At 38.2% G+C, this 17,070-nt stretch overlaps 1 protein-coding gene across 4 annotated transcripts; it reads right to left on the bottom strand.

Moving 5' to 3' along the window:
* Positions 1-6,104: 6,104 nt before the first annotated feature.
* LOC141566445 (triggering receptor expressed on myeloid cells 2-like) lies at positions 6,105-16,383 on the bottom strand. 4 transcript variants are annotated; one of them, XM_074310987.1, is made up of 6 exons: positions 16,252-16,372; positions 11,535-11,885; positions 11,290-11,394; positions 9,311-9,419; positions 8,626-8,807; positions 6,105-8,115 (listed from the first exon to the last, which is right to left on the bottom strand). In XM_074310987.1, exons 1-6 carry the CDS (start codon positions 16,289-16,291, stop codon positions 8,099-8,101), a joined length of 804 nt encoding a protein of 267 aa, XP_074167088.1. In that variant the 5' UTR covers positions 16,292-16,372; the 3' UTR covers positions 6,105-8,098. The 4 variants fall into 4 exon arrangements, with proteins under 4 accessions (XP_074167088.1, XP_074167090.1, XP_074167089.1 ...); XM_074310989.1 differs by having other exon boundaries at positions 8,626-8,735; XM_074310988.1 differs by having other exon boundaries at positions 11,535-11,858; positions 16,252-16,371.
* Between the last annotated feature and the right edge of the window lie 687 nt (positions 16,384-17,070).

Below are 17,070 nucleotides of genomic sequence, written 5' to 3'. Positions count from 1 at the left end.
GGTACCAAGATCCTGGGAGTAGATGAAAGTTAAATTACATTAAGTAAAGGGTCTGGGATCTAGAAAACAGAATAGGGGTAGACAAGAGAGTAGAGGGGAAAGAAGGAAGTGGGGGCCTAGGGTGTAGATTTGGAGGTAGAAGGGAGTAATGGGTTGGTTGATGAATTTGGGGGAAGAAGGAAAGAAAGAGAAAGAGACAAAGGCAGAGTGACAGAAACAGACACAGAATCAGAGACAGAGGCAGAGAGGGGGGAAGAAAGAAAGAAAGAAAGGAAGGAAGGAGGGAAGAATTGTGTCCTGCCTGGCTACCGAGGGAAAGATTGAAAGAAATCTATATAGAGATAGACTTTGGCTCTACTTAAAGCAAAAAGAAATCTAAACAATAAAACCATTCCAGAATAGAGGAAAGAGGGGAGGATTCTGGGAAGATAGTGGAGTAGGTTGTTAAATTTCAAACTCTCCAGACTTCCCCCCACAAACAGAACAAATTTGTGCCTCAGGGAGAACATAGACTAGTGAAAAATCAAGAAGACTTGGGACAGAACGGGGTCCTCCTGGTACAGCCCAAGAAGATCTGAAGAAAGTTCCCAGCCTAGGATTATCCTGTCTGAAGTGCAGACATCTCTGGGCTACCTCCACTGAAACATCAAATGGACCCCTTGGGCTAGCTGAATGTGGCTGGAGCCTCAGCAGAAAGCACAGACTTTCACCCCCAGACTGTTTGTGGAGTTGGGGGTTGAATAGGGGAAGACAAGAGTGAACTTTGGCTGATTGGGAATACTAGGCTTAGCTGTGCTGCTGAGACAAAGCCCTGGTCAAAAAGGAACCAGCACACCTGTGAGTGCAGAGGCACTGGAGCTGGGACACTGCTGGCTGTGGGCACTTGCAAGAGGTGGAGCTCTAGTTTAGGGTTTCTGATCAGAGGAGAAAGCTGAAGGGAAGTTTGAGACACCCTCCCCTATGCCACAGTACACTAATACTTCTTGAACTGGCAATAGAAACTTAAGGTGTTCATCTTCAGAGGAAGACACTGAAGTAAAGAAAGCTTCTACCCCAAAGAATACCATGCAATGGCTCCCTGCCCAGAGAAAATTTATAGAACTCAAAAAAGAATTTAAAAATCAAATGAGATATATTAGAGAAAAAATAAATACTAAATAAAAACCATCCAAGAAAAACAAGAAAGATTATTTTTTTAAAGTTAACCAAGAAAAGAAGATACCGTGACTCTATGAAATATGATGAAAATAACTCAAAAGTAGAGGTCTTTGAATATCAAAGTAAGAAATATGAATTTGGGACTTAATCATTAAAGCACTAAAGCAGTGTGACCTCAGGCAAGTGGCTTTCTCCATTTGAGTTCCCTAATTTGTAGGGGAGGCAGCTTTGTGGCACAATGGATAGAATGCTAGGAATGGAATCAGGAAGTCTTGAGTTCAATTGGTCAAGTCAAGTCAATAATTTCCTCAACTATAAAATGGAAAAAAAAATAGTATTTAATTCGCATGATTATTATGAGAATCAAATGAGAATATATATTTTGAAAAGTACTTGTAGTATAATGCCTGGCACATAATAAGCACTTAATGAATATTTATTTCCTTCTTTCCTTCCTTCCTTATAATATGAGGGAGTTGGATTTGTTGATTTAGCCCTCCTACTTCCAAAAATTAAATGTTTCTGTAACTTGATGACGTAGGCAAAAAGAAGGACTTGTCCTTGAGCAGGGCATGATTTGATTACAGGGGTGAGCAGTCTTTCCCAAAAGAACAAAACTTTTTCATATGCATTACTATTTTGTCTTTTTCTAAAACCAAACACAGACTATTTCCCCACTCTTAATATAATAATTAGCTCTTGTCTCCTGTCATTCTGTCCTGAGACCCTTTTTGTCATGTTTCACATAGAAACTGAACTGATGCTTTTGAAAGATTAACATAGCAGTAGTGTGCAAAATGGAGTTAAAGAGTTAAAGAGATTGGATTCAGAGAGAGCAAGAGAAGGCTGCAGCAGTGATGCAGGCAAGAGTTGTTGTTGGTGGTGGTCCTTCATTCTTGAAGAGAATCAATGATATAAGGGCAATGTTTTGACTTGCATCTAAATTGGATTTGAGTGAAGCACAGCTGTGAAAAATGGTCAACCTCATTCTCTCCTCATCAGTCATCAGAATCCAGTAGCAAGGCAAAGGTCAAGTTGATTGGTGATAGCCCAAAATGCATGCAGAGAGTGACCTTCATCTTTGTAAATTGAAGTCTTTCCTGGGTCTCAATTTGTCTGAGGTAATGCTTATTCAATGACTAATGGCTAAGCATGAGATGAGGAGTATCTGAATTAGAATGGAAATGGAATAGAAAAAAAAAAAAAACAGGAAGAATGTGAAGCATATTATGAGACTCCCACTTAAGCAGGCAGGTGAAGGGTGTTATTGGGTTTATGCAGAGGGAGATGTGATTTCTAATTTCTGAGGAGAAAGCTAAAGTTATACTATTCCACCTTAAGGGTCGGAGTTGGGGAAAACTTTTAGAAGAGAGATGTATGATTTCAGAGATTCTTCAAGAAACACACATTAAGAGAGAAATGTGTAGGAAAAGCTGACTCTTCAACATGTCTGCATGTCTGTGATATTTAGTTTGCCTTCTTAGTTATTTCTTCAATATAACTCTTGTTACCTCATTTGCTCTTGAAATTACACACACACACACACACACACACACACACACACACACACACACATATGTATTCATAGGTAGAGGACTCTCTATTCATTGGTGGAAATAAATGCTCTGCCTTATAGGGCGGAGTTGTCCAAAGTGAGAAAACTCCAACCTTCTTCAATCTTCTTTGACTTGTTCTTCAAGTCATTTCTAGCATTTCTAACTTTTAGCTTCAACAATGAATCTGGTAGAGGCCAACCCCTTTTCAGGTTGATGAGGGAAAAGAGGAGAAGTTGATGAAAGAGGAGCTGGTAGTCTTCATCATGTCCCTATCCCCAGCTTGCTATACTAGAAAATTTTAAGAGTTTTCCCTTGGATGAGATCTAAAATTTTCTTTCTTTATCTTGTTCCCAATGGAAGAGTTCCTTCACTCTGTATTATCTAGTATATATCTATATACATCTATCTATCTATCTATCTATCTATCTATCTATCTATCTATCTATATATATATATACATCTTTTCTGATTTCTGTTTTGGTACAATTTGGAAAAATGTTTTTGTTGTTATTGTTATTGTTGTTGTTGTATGTGTTACTTTGTGAAAATTTGGTAGGAAGGGGACATGCCTTGGATAGAGGGCTTTAGGGCCTCATTTCTCCATTAAAGTAATCAGAAGTAAGCTTGAACCTAAAAACCATATTTGAAGGACCAAATAGATATAGTTCTAGCTTAGATTCCTTACTCTCTTGAGAGAGCATAATGGCTAAACCTCTGGCTCTTGTATCCTGCTTCCCCTCATGGCAAGAATTAAAATCTTTCTTGGAGAAGGGTGAGGGGAAGAGAGGCTACAGATATCTATTCTGTCTCCCTTCAGTCCACCACCAGTCCCTTCAATCCAATGATCCTCCTATGCTACATGGATACTGGAGTGGATTGTCATTTCTTTTTATAGTTAACAGTTGAGGAAACTGAGGCAGAATTAAGTGACTTACCCAAGGCCGCACAGGCTAGTACATCTCTGAGGCTAGATTTTAATGTAGGAAGATGGACTCTAGGTCTAGCACTCTATTGACTGTACCACTTAGTGCTCGAATTTAGGGTTAGGGTTAGGGTTATCACACCCAAACTAAGAACTACCTTACCCACTGAAGAATGATCAGGACTCAGGCCAAAATGATTGCCTGAATGGAGGTGGTTGTCTAGCTTTCCATACCTACTCTAGAAAATACCTGCAATCAATGCCAGATCAATTACAATTGGAAATTACAGTGAGTTCTTCCACCCCAGAACTTCAGAAGAAAGTAGCCAATAGCTTACAATGCAATAAAAAGGGGAACCACCAGCAAAGCCATGGCAAGTTCCATACCTATGCAGGCTTTAAGATCTGGACACAGAAAGAGCTGAAAACTCCAGGATGAGGACTATGTAAGCCCAGAGACCAGAGCAGTCTGGTAGCATTCCAGTGGACCAGGCTCAGGGACTTCAGGGTCCCTAGCATTTGGTCTTGAGGGGCCAGATAGTAGAAGTCCTTATCCTGGGATCCATTATAATTGTCCATTTAAAAACTTTTCTGATAAATGTATTTCAGTGATTTCCTCTATAATCCTACATATTTTATTTTTTTATATTTAACAACATTACTTTGAAAAGGGGCACATAGGCTTCACTAGAGTGGCAAAGAGACCTAATAACACATAACACTGAATGATCCCTGCCATAGAGGGCACTGAAGATTCAATATTCTGAACCACAAAGATCTGAGGGGTGGAGAGAGGTTAATAGAAGTAGCCTTGGGACATGAGCATCTTAGGGGACTTAGATCAAGATTAAACAAGGCTAACCAACCCACCGGGGAACACAATGTGAGGTGGATCTTGATCCTGGCATAAAGCTCCAATTCAGGAATTAAAGTTTGAAAGATTAATAAATCCAAGAAGACATCAGCCAGCATATTTTTTAAATTTTACAAACCTAAAGATTTCCCTAAAGCTGTTAATAATTGCTAACAAAGACTAAATTTTAAAAAAAATGATTTTTTCAGAGAAATTCAACTGATATCTCAAAGAAATGAAGTTAGCAATTTAAAAAGATGAAATAAAAGTTCTGGAGGAATGGATTAGAAGGAAAAATACATAACTTAGAGGAGAAAGTAGGAAACTCAATCAAGAAATGAACTCCCTGAAAACCAGAATAGACAAAAATCAGTGATTGTGAGAAAGCAAGAAATATTAGAATAGCATCAAAGATTGGAGGGGGGAGGCAGAAATCAAAGAAAATATAAAATATCTAGTGTCAAAAACAACCAACTTATGAAGCAGTTCAAGAAAAGAAAATTTAAGAATTGTTAAACTCCATTTAAACTGCCATTTAAAAAAAAAAAAAAAAAGACTGGTCACTATATTTAATGAAATCTTAAATGAAAACTGCCCAGATCTATTAGAATCAGAAGGCAAAATAAAGATAGAAAGAATTTATTGGATCATCTCCTGAGAGAAATCCCCAAAGGAAAAGTCATAGTATTGTCATAGACAAAATCCATTTTCTTCTTCAGAGAAAGAAACATATCACAACGGCAAATGTTATAGGTTTACAAACCAAAAAACCTTGTTTTACAAAGTTGAATATGATCAACATTCATTCAATTCACTCATTCTTTCTTTCTTTCCATATGAATTAAGTTTTGTTTGTATTACTGATGTTTGGGATACATGAGGATGCTTGGTTCTCATTGACAATTGTAGCACCTGGAAAATGGATTTTTGATGAAATAGAGAACTTTGAAGAATGATGAGCAGAAACTTTGAACTGAAAATAAAAGAATTAAGAGAAACCTAGACAGATAAATTAATTTGAGCATTTGGAAGGGGTTGTATGATGAGGTTGTGCTAACATTTTAATATGGAGAAAAGAAATGTGTTATGCCATTTCTTATGTTATGTCAGAACCTTAATATTTTCACATGGTATTGAGGGACTTAAATAAGAAAAATGAAAAGCCAGAGGTAGATTTTAAGAAGGGGAAGAGAAGGAACAGTAAAAGGCAGCCACATTTGCAGAAAGGAATAAGATGTAATTTGCTATTTCTCTGAATTGCAGTGTGTAAGAAGAATATGCAAATATAGAGGAAGAGGTGGTGGGAGTGAAGATAAAAATGAGCCTCTCTCTTATCTGAAATGGACAAAGGGTTGAACCCATCTACCCACAGACAGTTTAGTGTAAAAATACATCAAACTCAACATAGAAACAAGTAGGAATGGGGGAGATTATGTGAAAAAGGGAATAGTAACCAGCAGAACAAACTTCCTGATCCTGAAGAGAAGATTTTAAGAGGGAAAAATAAAAAGAAAAGAACTAGGATCTAAGAATCCTCATCAATTAAGTTATTCAATGTCTGAATGTTGTGGTATATAACTGTAATGGAATATTATTTCACCAAAAAAGAAAAATATATAATAGTATTTTATTTTACCCCAATTACACATCTAGACAATATTAGCATTCTTTTTTTTTTTTTAACCAATTCTGAGTTCCAAAATTTTCTCCTTCATTCACTCCCCAACCCCTCTTCCTAAAATGGTAGACAGTTTGATATAGTTTATATAGATAAAAAATATTTCCATATTAGTCACAGTTATGAAAAAGCAGATCAAAGGAGGAGAAAATCATGAAAAAAAAATAAAGCAGATGAAAAAAGCTTCTATATACTTTCAATCTATCATTTCTTTATCTGGATGTGAATAGCAGTTTCCTTCATGAGTACTTTATACTTGTCTTGGATCATTGTGTTGCTGATCATCACACAATTTTGCTGATACTGTGTACAATATTTTCCTGCTTCTCACTTTTCTTTTTTTCAAGTCTTTCCTCGTTTTCCTGAAAGCTGCCTGTTCATTATTTCTTATTGCACAATAGTATTCCGTTACATTCATATTCTACAGCTTGTTCAGTCATTCCCAATTAATAGGCCTCTCTTGGATACCCAATATTTTATCATCATGAAAAGGACTGCTATTATTATTTTTGTACATGCAGGTCCTTTCCCCCTTTTTATGATATCTGGAACACAGGCCTAGTGGTATTGCTGGAACAAAGTATATGCCCAGTTTAATTGCCCTTTGGTTATAGTTGCAAATTGCCTTCCAGAATGGTTGGATCAGCTCCCTACCTCAACAGTGCAAAAGTGTCCCAATTTTCCAACATTTCTTTTTTGTCATATTAGAAAATCTGATAGGTGGGAGATAGTACCTCACAGTTGCTTTAATTTTCATTTCTCCAACCAAAAGTGAGTTAAAGTACTCCTTCTATATATAGATACTTTGATTTTTTTTTCATCTGAAAACTTCCTCTTCATAGCCTTTGACCATTTATCAATTGGGGAATAGCTTATTTTCATATAAATTTGACTTGGTTCTCTATATATTTGAGAAATAAGATTTTTATCAGAGAAACTTGCTGTAAAGATTATTCCTAGCTGTCTGTTTTCCTCTAATCTTGATTTTATTGGTTTTGTTTGTATTTTGGGATCTTTTTGGAGAACAGATGTTTAAAAATTTTTAAAGAATATTTTAAGCATGGAAAAAATGACCAGAGAAATGACTATTCTTCTGAACTAGACTTGTACTCCTAGATGATCAGTATTTGAGGGGGCAGAAAGATAGCTTCTATCCCTATTCTCCTCATACACATAGATGAGAAAGTGTGAGCAAATTTCAGTCTCCCATGGAATGAAGTATGCCAAATTTCAGAGATAATTATTGTGTCATCCATAAACTGCAATCTATACATTTAGATAACTCATATGGACATACATCTCTAATATTTTGGCTAATACAAACATTACAGTAAAACTGGATAAATCAAAAGGGGTCATGGTGGGGTAAGGTTATGGGAAGAGTGGGGAGAATTAAAGATGTCTCAGTGTTTCCTAGCTTGAAGAACTGAAAAAACATGATGGCACCACTAATGGTCCCTGATGCCTCAAGAGGGTCATATAATTCTCCTCCTTCCATTCCCACTTAAAATGTCCCTTCTTTCCCTACGTTAATCCAAACTACCCTAACCTTAAACGCATAAACAGAATGATTTTTATAAACAAATTCTTTTAATGCTATATTATACAGAATTCTTCTTCTTTCTATTTACAAGTTCCTGATCACCTTTCTTAGCTGCATCTGGGAACAGTAAAAGGTGATTTGGGAAAGAGAGATCTGCAGTTACTTTCCACAGGGCAGGCAAAAGGTCTATGTATGTTCCCCCAGATAGAGCACATGTGTTGGCCCATGGAGATCAGTAAATAAGCATATTAATAGTTTGGCTAGTGTGGTATCTCAGGAGGCTCAGAGATTGGTATGAAGGTATGGTGGGGTAGAAGAAGAAGTGGAAAATTGGCTGGCATCTAAGATTGCTCCTCGTCTCTCTTCTCCTGACCCCAGGAGTGGAATTTCAGACTTCACCTTGCCCTGTAAAATACAGAATAATCTATCATTTACCATTGCAGCTTTTCCCCTTGCCCTATGGAAAGTCAGAGCTAAATGCAGTATTAAAGAGGTAAGTGGCATAGTAGACAGAATGCTGGACTTGGACTCAGGAATACCCAAGTTCAAATCCTGCCTCAAACATTTAGAAAGTATGTGATCTATCAAATGGGGTAAATAATAGCACCTACTTCTCAGGGTCATTATGAAGATCATATGAAATAGTATATATAAAGTGCTTTGAAAACCTTAATATACTATGTAATAGCTAGCTATTAGTATTATCAGTCAGTCTAAGCCTGGAGAAAACTAAGAGAAAGGAGATAATTTAGTCAGTCACACAGGTATTAAGCAGGCAAACCATGATTTGGAACCAAATCTTTTGACTACTGATCTTTTACTATACCACACTATACCCTCTGTTTCTAGCTCCAAATCACCTCCCCACATCTTCCTCATCCCTTTCTTGCTAGACACCTCTCTCTCCATACTTACCTGGTAAGGGTTGGAGCTGGTAATCTTGACTGTGTCCACTCTCTGGTTTCTTCTTCTGGCTCCTCTTGTGCCAGGCTACGACCCAGAGGAATCCCACAGCCAGGAATTTGCTAAGCAAGAGTCCAGCAACCATGAAGAAGAAGATAGTGGGGGAGAGTGGGTGCCTAGTTTCTGAGAGATCCCTTTGGGAAGACAGTAAGTACCACAGAATGTAATGGTGAAAAAAACCTCAGTACCATAGGATCCAACCCCTGTCTGAACAAAAATCCCTTCTATAATATGCCCAGCAAGTAGTCATTTAGTTTTTTCCTAACAATGTCTCATGAGGGTGAGCCCAATATCTTCACCTAGGGTAACATTCCTTTCCACTTTTGGATAACTCTAATTTTAAGTAAATTTTTCCTTACTTTAAGACAAAGTAGGAGCTCTTGGAGGTGATAGTGGTGGCAATGAAGGACACAAGGTAAATAAAGTCTGCTATCTTGTACACTCTCCAGGAAACTATAATCTAGGGAAATAAATCCTAGTGGCTTCTCCCCAATTCAGAGTATCTTCTCACTGCCCGAAAATAAAATTATTAGGAGGTGAGAGGTTAGAGGAGAACCTGCATTAACTAGCTCAGTTTCTGGTGTCTAGCAACAATCTGGGATTTCCTGGAAAGTGGGTTAGGATTAGAGAGCTGTACCTGGAGATGCTGGATTGGACATTGGGTTCCTCAGGGCTCTGGCGCTCCTCCAAAATCTCAGGCTCTTCAGGGATCCAGGAATCTCCTGAGCTTTGAGGTCCAAGGGAATCTATGGAAGATTATTCCATTATTCCTCCAGTTCATTCTTCCCCATCTTTGTGATACAGGCAGAGATTCAGGCACTGAGAAGATCCCTAAGATTTTTTGCTGATCCCATAGCATTCTAAGCATTGTTTTCTTTTCTTTCCTCTTTCTAATAAGCCACTGCATATCCCTCCTTCTCTCCTCTCCCAAAGAGGCATTGTTGAGCCCTGGATAATAAGCTATATCCACCCCCTCCCCCTTTCTTGGTCTAAGAAAAACTGAGTTTGGAAAAGGGCCCTAAACCTTGAGCCTCTGACCCCCTTCACATACCATTCTGACACAATGAAGGATGATCCCTTCCTCCCTCAGAACTTTGAGTATTGTCCTATGCCTCGATGTCTCCTGTCCTCGACAAGACAATGAGTAATACTTTCCCATCTTGCCTCCTGTCCTGTCAAGATTTTAGTTATGTTCTCTTATCTTAACAGGCTTGCTTTCTCTGGAATTATGGCTTCTACCCATCCTTGCCTCCCTCAACTGCCTTTGTTTCCCTATTCTGCCTTTGAAGTGTTTCCCCAAAGATAACAAAAGCTGCAAAATGTTAGGCTTCTGTATTCTGTTTGCAAATTCTAGTTAGAAAAAACCCTATATAAGCTCTGCACCTCAGTTTTTCGGTAGCATGTGCTTTGGAACATATTCCCATATGGTCAGCTGGCTTATTAACTCTCCATTTTAAAATGAAACCAGTCTCTACTCGCCTCAGACTTTCAGGTACTACACCACCACCACCACCACCATCTAACATTATATTTCTTTCTTCAGAGTTGGAGAGGGAGTGGGAGGACCATGAAAGGAGATGATTCATTCATTGCCTTTTCAGTGTATTTGTTGAATGGAAAAGGATTTCAAGAAAGGAAGTGTCTATTCTAGAGTAACAGTTCTAGGGTAGGAAGGATAGATTTGTTTGGTTCCATGGAGTCTGGTTTTGGGAATCACAAGAAATGTGTTGAAGAAATTTGTATAAAGATGAGTGAAGCATTTGGGGAGCACCCAACAGTTCAGATAAGGAGATTGAATGAGATATAATGAGAGATCCCGGGACTAATTTCTCAGGTCTGATTCACTCATGAATCAGTCAGCTTCAAAGAGGTAGCTAAAGGGAGGAAAAAGAGGTGTTTTCTGCATCTCTTACTGAAAAAGACCTGAAGAATTCAGCCCTTGACCCTCCTATACCCCATAGCTTGCTGATAAATTTTTATAATATCTGGCTCTCTAGAAAAAAAAATCACGCATATACTTTAAAGTTTAATCTGCATTAACATTTTATTCTACCACATTCTTAAGGCTAGATAGTCAACAAAACAACAGATTAATCCCAGATTTAACAATCAGCTCTCCAGAGCAGGGTCAGGCTGACTCCAGAACATCCTTGCTTCCCTCACGGACCCCATTCTCTTGCAACACTGAGGCTGACTTTTAGCCATAACTTACTACCCTGTTCACTCTTCCTCATGATCCTTCATGCTGCATATTTCACCCCTTCTGCTTTTCCCCTTTTAGGTTGCCCTGGATATTTTTTTGAATCAATCTTTATTTAGATAAAAATTTTGAATTGGAATTAAGTAAATGTCTAGGGGAAAGGGGAAGGGGACCTGGAGATATAGCTCATTCTTGCCAAGTCTAACAGGATGTTAACAAGAGCAGAAACCTGGTAGGATTGTGCATTGGAAAGAACTCTAAAATCAGAATTCTGTTCAACCCTTGGCTATGCCACTGAATCTTTATATATTAGACAATTCAGTAAACTTTTAGTTTACTGAATTGTCTAATATAGAGATAATATAATAATATAGAGATAATATAATAATATAGAGAATTGGACTAGGCGATCTGACCTCTAAGATTCTTTTCAGGTTTTTGTTGTTGTTGTTGTTGTTGTTGTTGTTCTATGCTGCTTCTTCTTTTTCTCCTCTTTAGACAATAAGGGTTAAGTGACAGACCTAGGAACACACAATTAGTGTCTGAGGCTAGATTTGAACTCAGGTCCTCTTGATTTCAGAACTAGTGCTCTATATACTAGAATACCTCTTACCCCTTGTTCTGTGATTCTGAAATAGGGTCCAGGGATGCAGCTACTCACCCTCAAGCACCTCTACCATTATCTTCCTCAGGGTGTCTGTCATTCCATTCTGGTGGCTCTGGCACTGATAGAGTCCAGTGTCGTGGGTACGGAGGTCTTTCAGGGTAATGGTCAGCCTGCCAGCCAGGGCATCATCAGCGATGGCTGTGCTCCCATTCCACTTCTTTAAGAAGGCTATCAACCAGGAACGGCGAGCACTGATCACATGTTGGCAATGCCCTTCCTGCTCATGTTGCCGGCACCAGGACTTCAGCTTCCCCCAGTACTTCACAGGGTCATAAGGACAAGAGATAGACAGGGTCTGGCCCTCCATGACCTGCAGGACTGTGGTATTATGGGTGTAAGAGAGCTCTGTGGGAAACAGATATGGGATGAAATAGTAGACAGGACCACTATACGGAATAAATAATGCCTGCAATAATGCCCTCCAAGGAAGTAAAATATAGACAGTTCTCATATACATCAAAGTATTCACAATAGCAGTTTTTGTTATATTACATTATATATAATGTTATATATATTATATAATATATATTATATTAAATAGATGAAATATTAGCTACAGTAGGAAGGCTTGAATGTGTATATATATATATATACCTGGAGTCAGGAAGATAAATATTAGTTCAAATCCAGCCTCAGGCATTTAGTAGCTATGTGATTTTGAGCAAGTCATCTAATCTTGTTTACCTCAGATTCCTCATCTGTAAAATGAGCTGGAAGAGGAAATGGCAAAGTACTGCAGTATCTTTGCCAAGAAAAATCCAAATAATGCAACAAAGAGTGAAATCAGTAGTACCCTGAGAACAATTTGCATAATCATGACAATGATGGAAATTAAAATAATTCTAAAAGGTAATAGAACTGGGGCAGCTAGGTAGCCCAGTGCATATATCATTGTCCTGGATTCAGGAGGACCTGAGTCTATTTGATATTTACTAGCTGTGTGACCCTGAACAAGTCAAGTAAGACAAAGTATCTTTTATAAACATACACATACACACACACACACACACACACACACACACACACACACACACACAAAAGGCTAGAACTCATTAATTGTAACAATAAAGATCTAGAGAATTGTTGACTAAACAGTCACATAATCAATAAGTGTTTATTAAGTATCTACTATATCCCAGGCACTGTACCAAGCCCTGAGTTTAGAGACAATGACAAAAATAGGCCCTGCTCTCAAGCAATTTAGTAGAAAGATAGTAAATTTTGGACAAAGAAGGTAGTTTACACTATCATGACTCCCAAGCTTATTGTTTTTTGCATAACTATTCTGTCTCTGTCTCTTTCTTTGTCTCATTTTTTTTTTTTAAATAAAAGAAGGGGCAATGTGCATGTGAAGGTAACTTAAAAGGAATAACTTTTAGGGCATCAATACATGTAAAAATGCACAAAAATGAAAAAGAACAGTGGGTTAGACTCTGGGAACTCAATCTCACACAACCCAGAATGACCCACAAATGGATGAAGGACAGGAAATTGAGAGGCACTAGGGGAGGAAAATTGGCAGATACTTGAAAGATGGGAAACAGAACATACTGGGAAGAGAAAGAGAAGACTGGAGGATATTGGGGGAGGCCATAGGGAAATATATGAATGCATTAATTTACTAACATGGCAAAGATAATATCAATCACTATTAATTTTCTAGTTTGTTCTATCTGTGTCAGCCTTGCCCATTAAGGAATTTGGCTGGCAAAATACCTTCCTCATCATAATGTAAGCTAAAACCTCTCTTCTCAGGATCTAGACTTTAAAGCCTGCAGGCAAATATCCTAAAATGACTCAAAATCCTAAGGCCTGAATAGGAGTGAGAGCGGGGGATGTAGGTAGGGCAGTTAGGTGATTCAAAACCCTTTGCTTTAGTTTACTCATCTATAAAATAAGCTGGAGAAGGAAATGGCAAATCACTCTAATCTCTTTGCCAAACCCATAATGGAGTCAAGAGTTAAATATGAATGAAAGAACTCAACAATAAAAACTAAGGGACATACAAGGTTTCGACCTGATCTCTAGAGAGCTTTAAGCAGTGTCTGGCTGTCCATGGATGATGAGAAAGGGATCCTTGTTCAGTGTAGGTTGAAATAGATGGTGTTCTCTGAGATTTCTTCCCAGTATTAGCAGCTTCAAGTGGTCTGCTTCTCCCCTGCTATCCTTAAAATCTTACTGATGACTTTTCAGCATCCCACTCTTTCCTGTTTTATTTTTTTCTGCTTCCTCATTTTTCATAGATTGTTCTCCTTTTGTCTCTGACTTGTTTCAGGGCTATTTTAGGCAACAATTCAGCTCTGATTTGGAGCTCCTGACTTTGGCTAAGGGAGCAGTGGGGGAATGCTTGTTGGAGAACTAAGCTCAGAAACTCCAATTTAGGGGTATGCTGGTAAATGTTTAACAAATAGGTATCAGGGGAAAAATATATGAATAACATAATTTTAAATTTAATCTGAATTCTTAACATTTTCTCCATCACTTTTTTAATGATACAACAAATAAAACTCTGATCTGTGGCATTTGCCATACTTTGAGATATTCATTTTGATATAAATATGCTGAGGTATATATTGTTGTCCAGTCATTTTTCAGACATGCCTGACTGTGAGCCCGTTTGGGATTTTCTTGGCAAAGAGAATGGAATGGTTTGTATTTTCTTCTCCAGCCCTTTTTATAGATGAGGAAACTGAGGCAAACTGAGTTAAGCATCTTGCCCAGAATCATACAGCTAAAAAATATCTGATGTCAGATTTGAACTCAGGAAGATGAATTTTCCTTAGTCCAGGCCTGGCACCCTTTCTAGTGAGCTTTCAGTTTTGAAAGGTCTAAGAGCTCAGATCGATATCATGACCAACCACATTCCACAGGACCCAAGTTGAAGCAAGCTACTCATCTGTAGATCATTCAGTGATGAATTTAGGATGTGGAATGAGACATCCATTTCTGGATGAGGCAAAAAAATTCAGGACTTTGTTTTGCTTGATTATGCATGTTTGTAACAAAGATTCAAACTCCATCACCCAGTGGTGATGGTGGATGGAGGGGGGATGGAAAGGAGAGAAATAGATTTTGTTCATCAAAAATAGCTGTACTAATAATGAAATTTAATTAGAAAAACAAAACAATTAAGAAAGAGTCCTGGATTTTGGTATCAAAGATTTGGGTTCATATCTTAATTCTGCTACTTATTGGCTATATTTGTTAGAACTCAGTTTCCACATCTGTAAAATTAAAGAAATATTGTTGTTCTCTAAGACTCCTGCCAGTTGTAAAGCCTAGGATACTGACCAGCTTCATAGAAACACTAAGAGACCCCAAGATATCATTCCATCCTTGTTCTTCCTAATAGACTGTAATTATATAGGCTTCATTTGAGGATAGGGACTGAGATGTGTGGGTGTATATGTATATATATATATATATATATATATATATGTGTGTGTGTGTGTGTGTGTGTGTGTATTTACAAATACACATATAAACACATATTTTGTGTTTATTTGTACATATATAGATATAGATAAATTTTCATCATTGAAGTTTTAGCACCTGGGATTACTGAAATGATACTCTAGCCATAGCTCAGTCAATAGTCCCAATTCAAAGAGCTACTCTTTATCATTTTGGTTGATTTAAAGGAACTGAAATTTCACTATTATGGTCAATTTTCTGAGACAAGATCCACTTAACTCAAGTTCTAACAATGCCTCATGGATAAAGCATATGACAGTGTTGAATTCCACTCCCCTCTGCCACCCATTGTGGGGATAGGTCCAAGATTCAAGGACTAAAAGCAACATTTCTCCAAGAACATTTTTTTTCTTTTTCCCATTATGATTTCCCCTCTTTTTCCTCTTTGAGGGCAGGAGTGCCTATTTGGAAGGTATGAAGTGCCAGGTAGCCTAATTATTGCATCTCTTGTATACTTTTCTGTGTCATTTCCTTAAGACTGATCTTATGCTAAGACAAAATGTGTGTGTGTGTGTGTGTGTGTGTGTGTGTTGGGGGTATGGGCATCATGAATGTTCGAGAAGATCCCTCACTACTGACTAGAGAAAAAGCCCCATCATTATATTTCAATCCTGTTAAAATGAAAAGGGGTCACCAGGAAAGGTACAATCTTAATCACTTACATAAAGGTCCCAGAATTCTAGTCTGTCATATCTAGAAGGGATTGAAGAGCTCATCTTATTATAAGATCAGAGACTTAGAGCTGAAAAGGACTCAGAGACCACTTAATACAACTGCCTCATTTTAAAATGAAGAAAGTGAACTTCAGAAAGATTGTGACTTGCCCATCATCAGAATCTCAAAGGCAGGATTTGAATCCAATTCATCTGACTCCAGTATCAGTGCTCTTCCCATGTAGCAATCCTATCATTTTACAGCAGAGAAAACTGAGGTCCAGAAAGAGAAATGAGCTTATGTCATAGACAGGACTAAAACCCAAATATCCTAACCTATGATTTTGAGGTGAAGGCATATTTTGCAAGGCAGTAGGAGAAAGTTGGAAGTATCAAGAACCCGAGAGGGAAGAGGCTGCTATAGAAGAGGGCAAGAATAGGAGATCTATACCTCAAAGTTCCCACCTACTTCACAGCTTTGCTGAGCCCACCTCCCTCCCCCAGTTCTTGGGTTCTCCTCCTCTCTCATTGCCACTGGAGGAAAGAGTGGGAAGAAGAAAAAATGGAGAAGGGAAGGGTACTACCTGTGATAGAGAGCAGAATGAGGAGACTGAGCAGCCACATGTCTCCTTGTCCAAGATGGAAGGAAGGAGAAAGACAGCCAGCAAGAAGCAGGAGCAACTTGAACAAGTGACAATTTTCCCTTTGTTCTGCAAGAAAGAGAGGGCCCAGGCACCAAGAACAGGAAACGGACTGCCCAGAGATTGGGCAATAGAGTCAGAACAGGAATCTGACTTGGTAATGCAGAGAATTGGGGGGGGGGGTATAAATAGGAGGGAAATCAAAGAATCTAGGAGAGATAAGGAAAGGAGGGATGGAGGAGAGAAATGAATGAAAGGGACATAGAGGGAAGAGGAAAAGACACAAGACTACCTAACTAGAAGATCCTAGAATTCCAGACTGCTTCAGAAGACATTCCATCAATTCTCTCTGCCTCGGTGATTCTAGACTTATCCTAGATAAACTCTATGTCTATTTTACTGTTGTAGGGAAATGAGTGATTTAGGTGTAGCTATATGAATATCACACAAAGGCTATAGCTCCACCATGTCCTTTGCCAGTTCTATAGAATGAAGCTCCAGGATCATTAGCCAAAGTCCCAGCATTTTGAGTCAAGATTGAATTCAATTCAATAAACATTTATTAGGTGTCTACTAAGTTTTCCAAAAGTGCCTGGGGATATAAAAAAGGACAACTTTCCAAAAGTAGTTAACATTCTGATGGGGAAAGACAACACACAAAAGGAAGCTGGGAATGTGGAGACATCTTATTTTGTCTTTCTGTAGAATTGAAACCAAGCATAGCTACAAATGGAAAATAGTATAAGAAGAGAGTATAATCTT

Source organism: Sminthopsis crassicaudata, chromosome 4 (genome assembly GCF_048593235.1).
Source record: "Sminthopsis crassicaudata isolate SCR6 chromosome 4, ASM4859323v1, whole genome shotgun sequence".
Lineage (NCBI taxonomy): Eukaryota > Metazoa > Chordata > Mammalia > Dasyuromorphia > Dasyuridae > Sminthopsis > Sminthopsis crassicaudata.
This window is presented reverse-complemented; position numbering and strand designations above follow the sequence as displayed.

Coding starts and splice junctions, on each gene's coding strand:
- LOC141566445 (XM_074310987.1), bottom strand. CDS start 16,291: ATGTGGCTGCTCAGTCTCCTCATTCTGCTCTCTATCACAG. Junction 11,886..16,251: donor CATTCTGCTCTCTATCACAG/GTAGTACCCTTC, acceptor TGTTTCCCACAG/AGCTCTCTTACACCCATAAT. Junction 11,395..11,534: donor AATGGTAGAGGTGCTTGAGG/GTGAGTAGCTGC, acceptor GTGTGTTCCTAG/GTCTGTCACTTAACCCTTAT.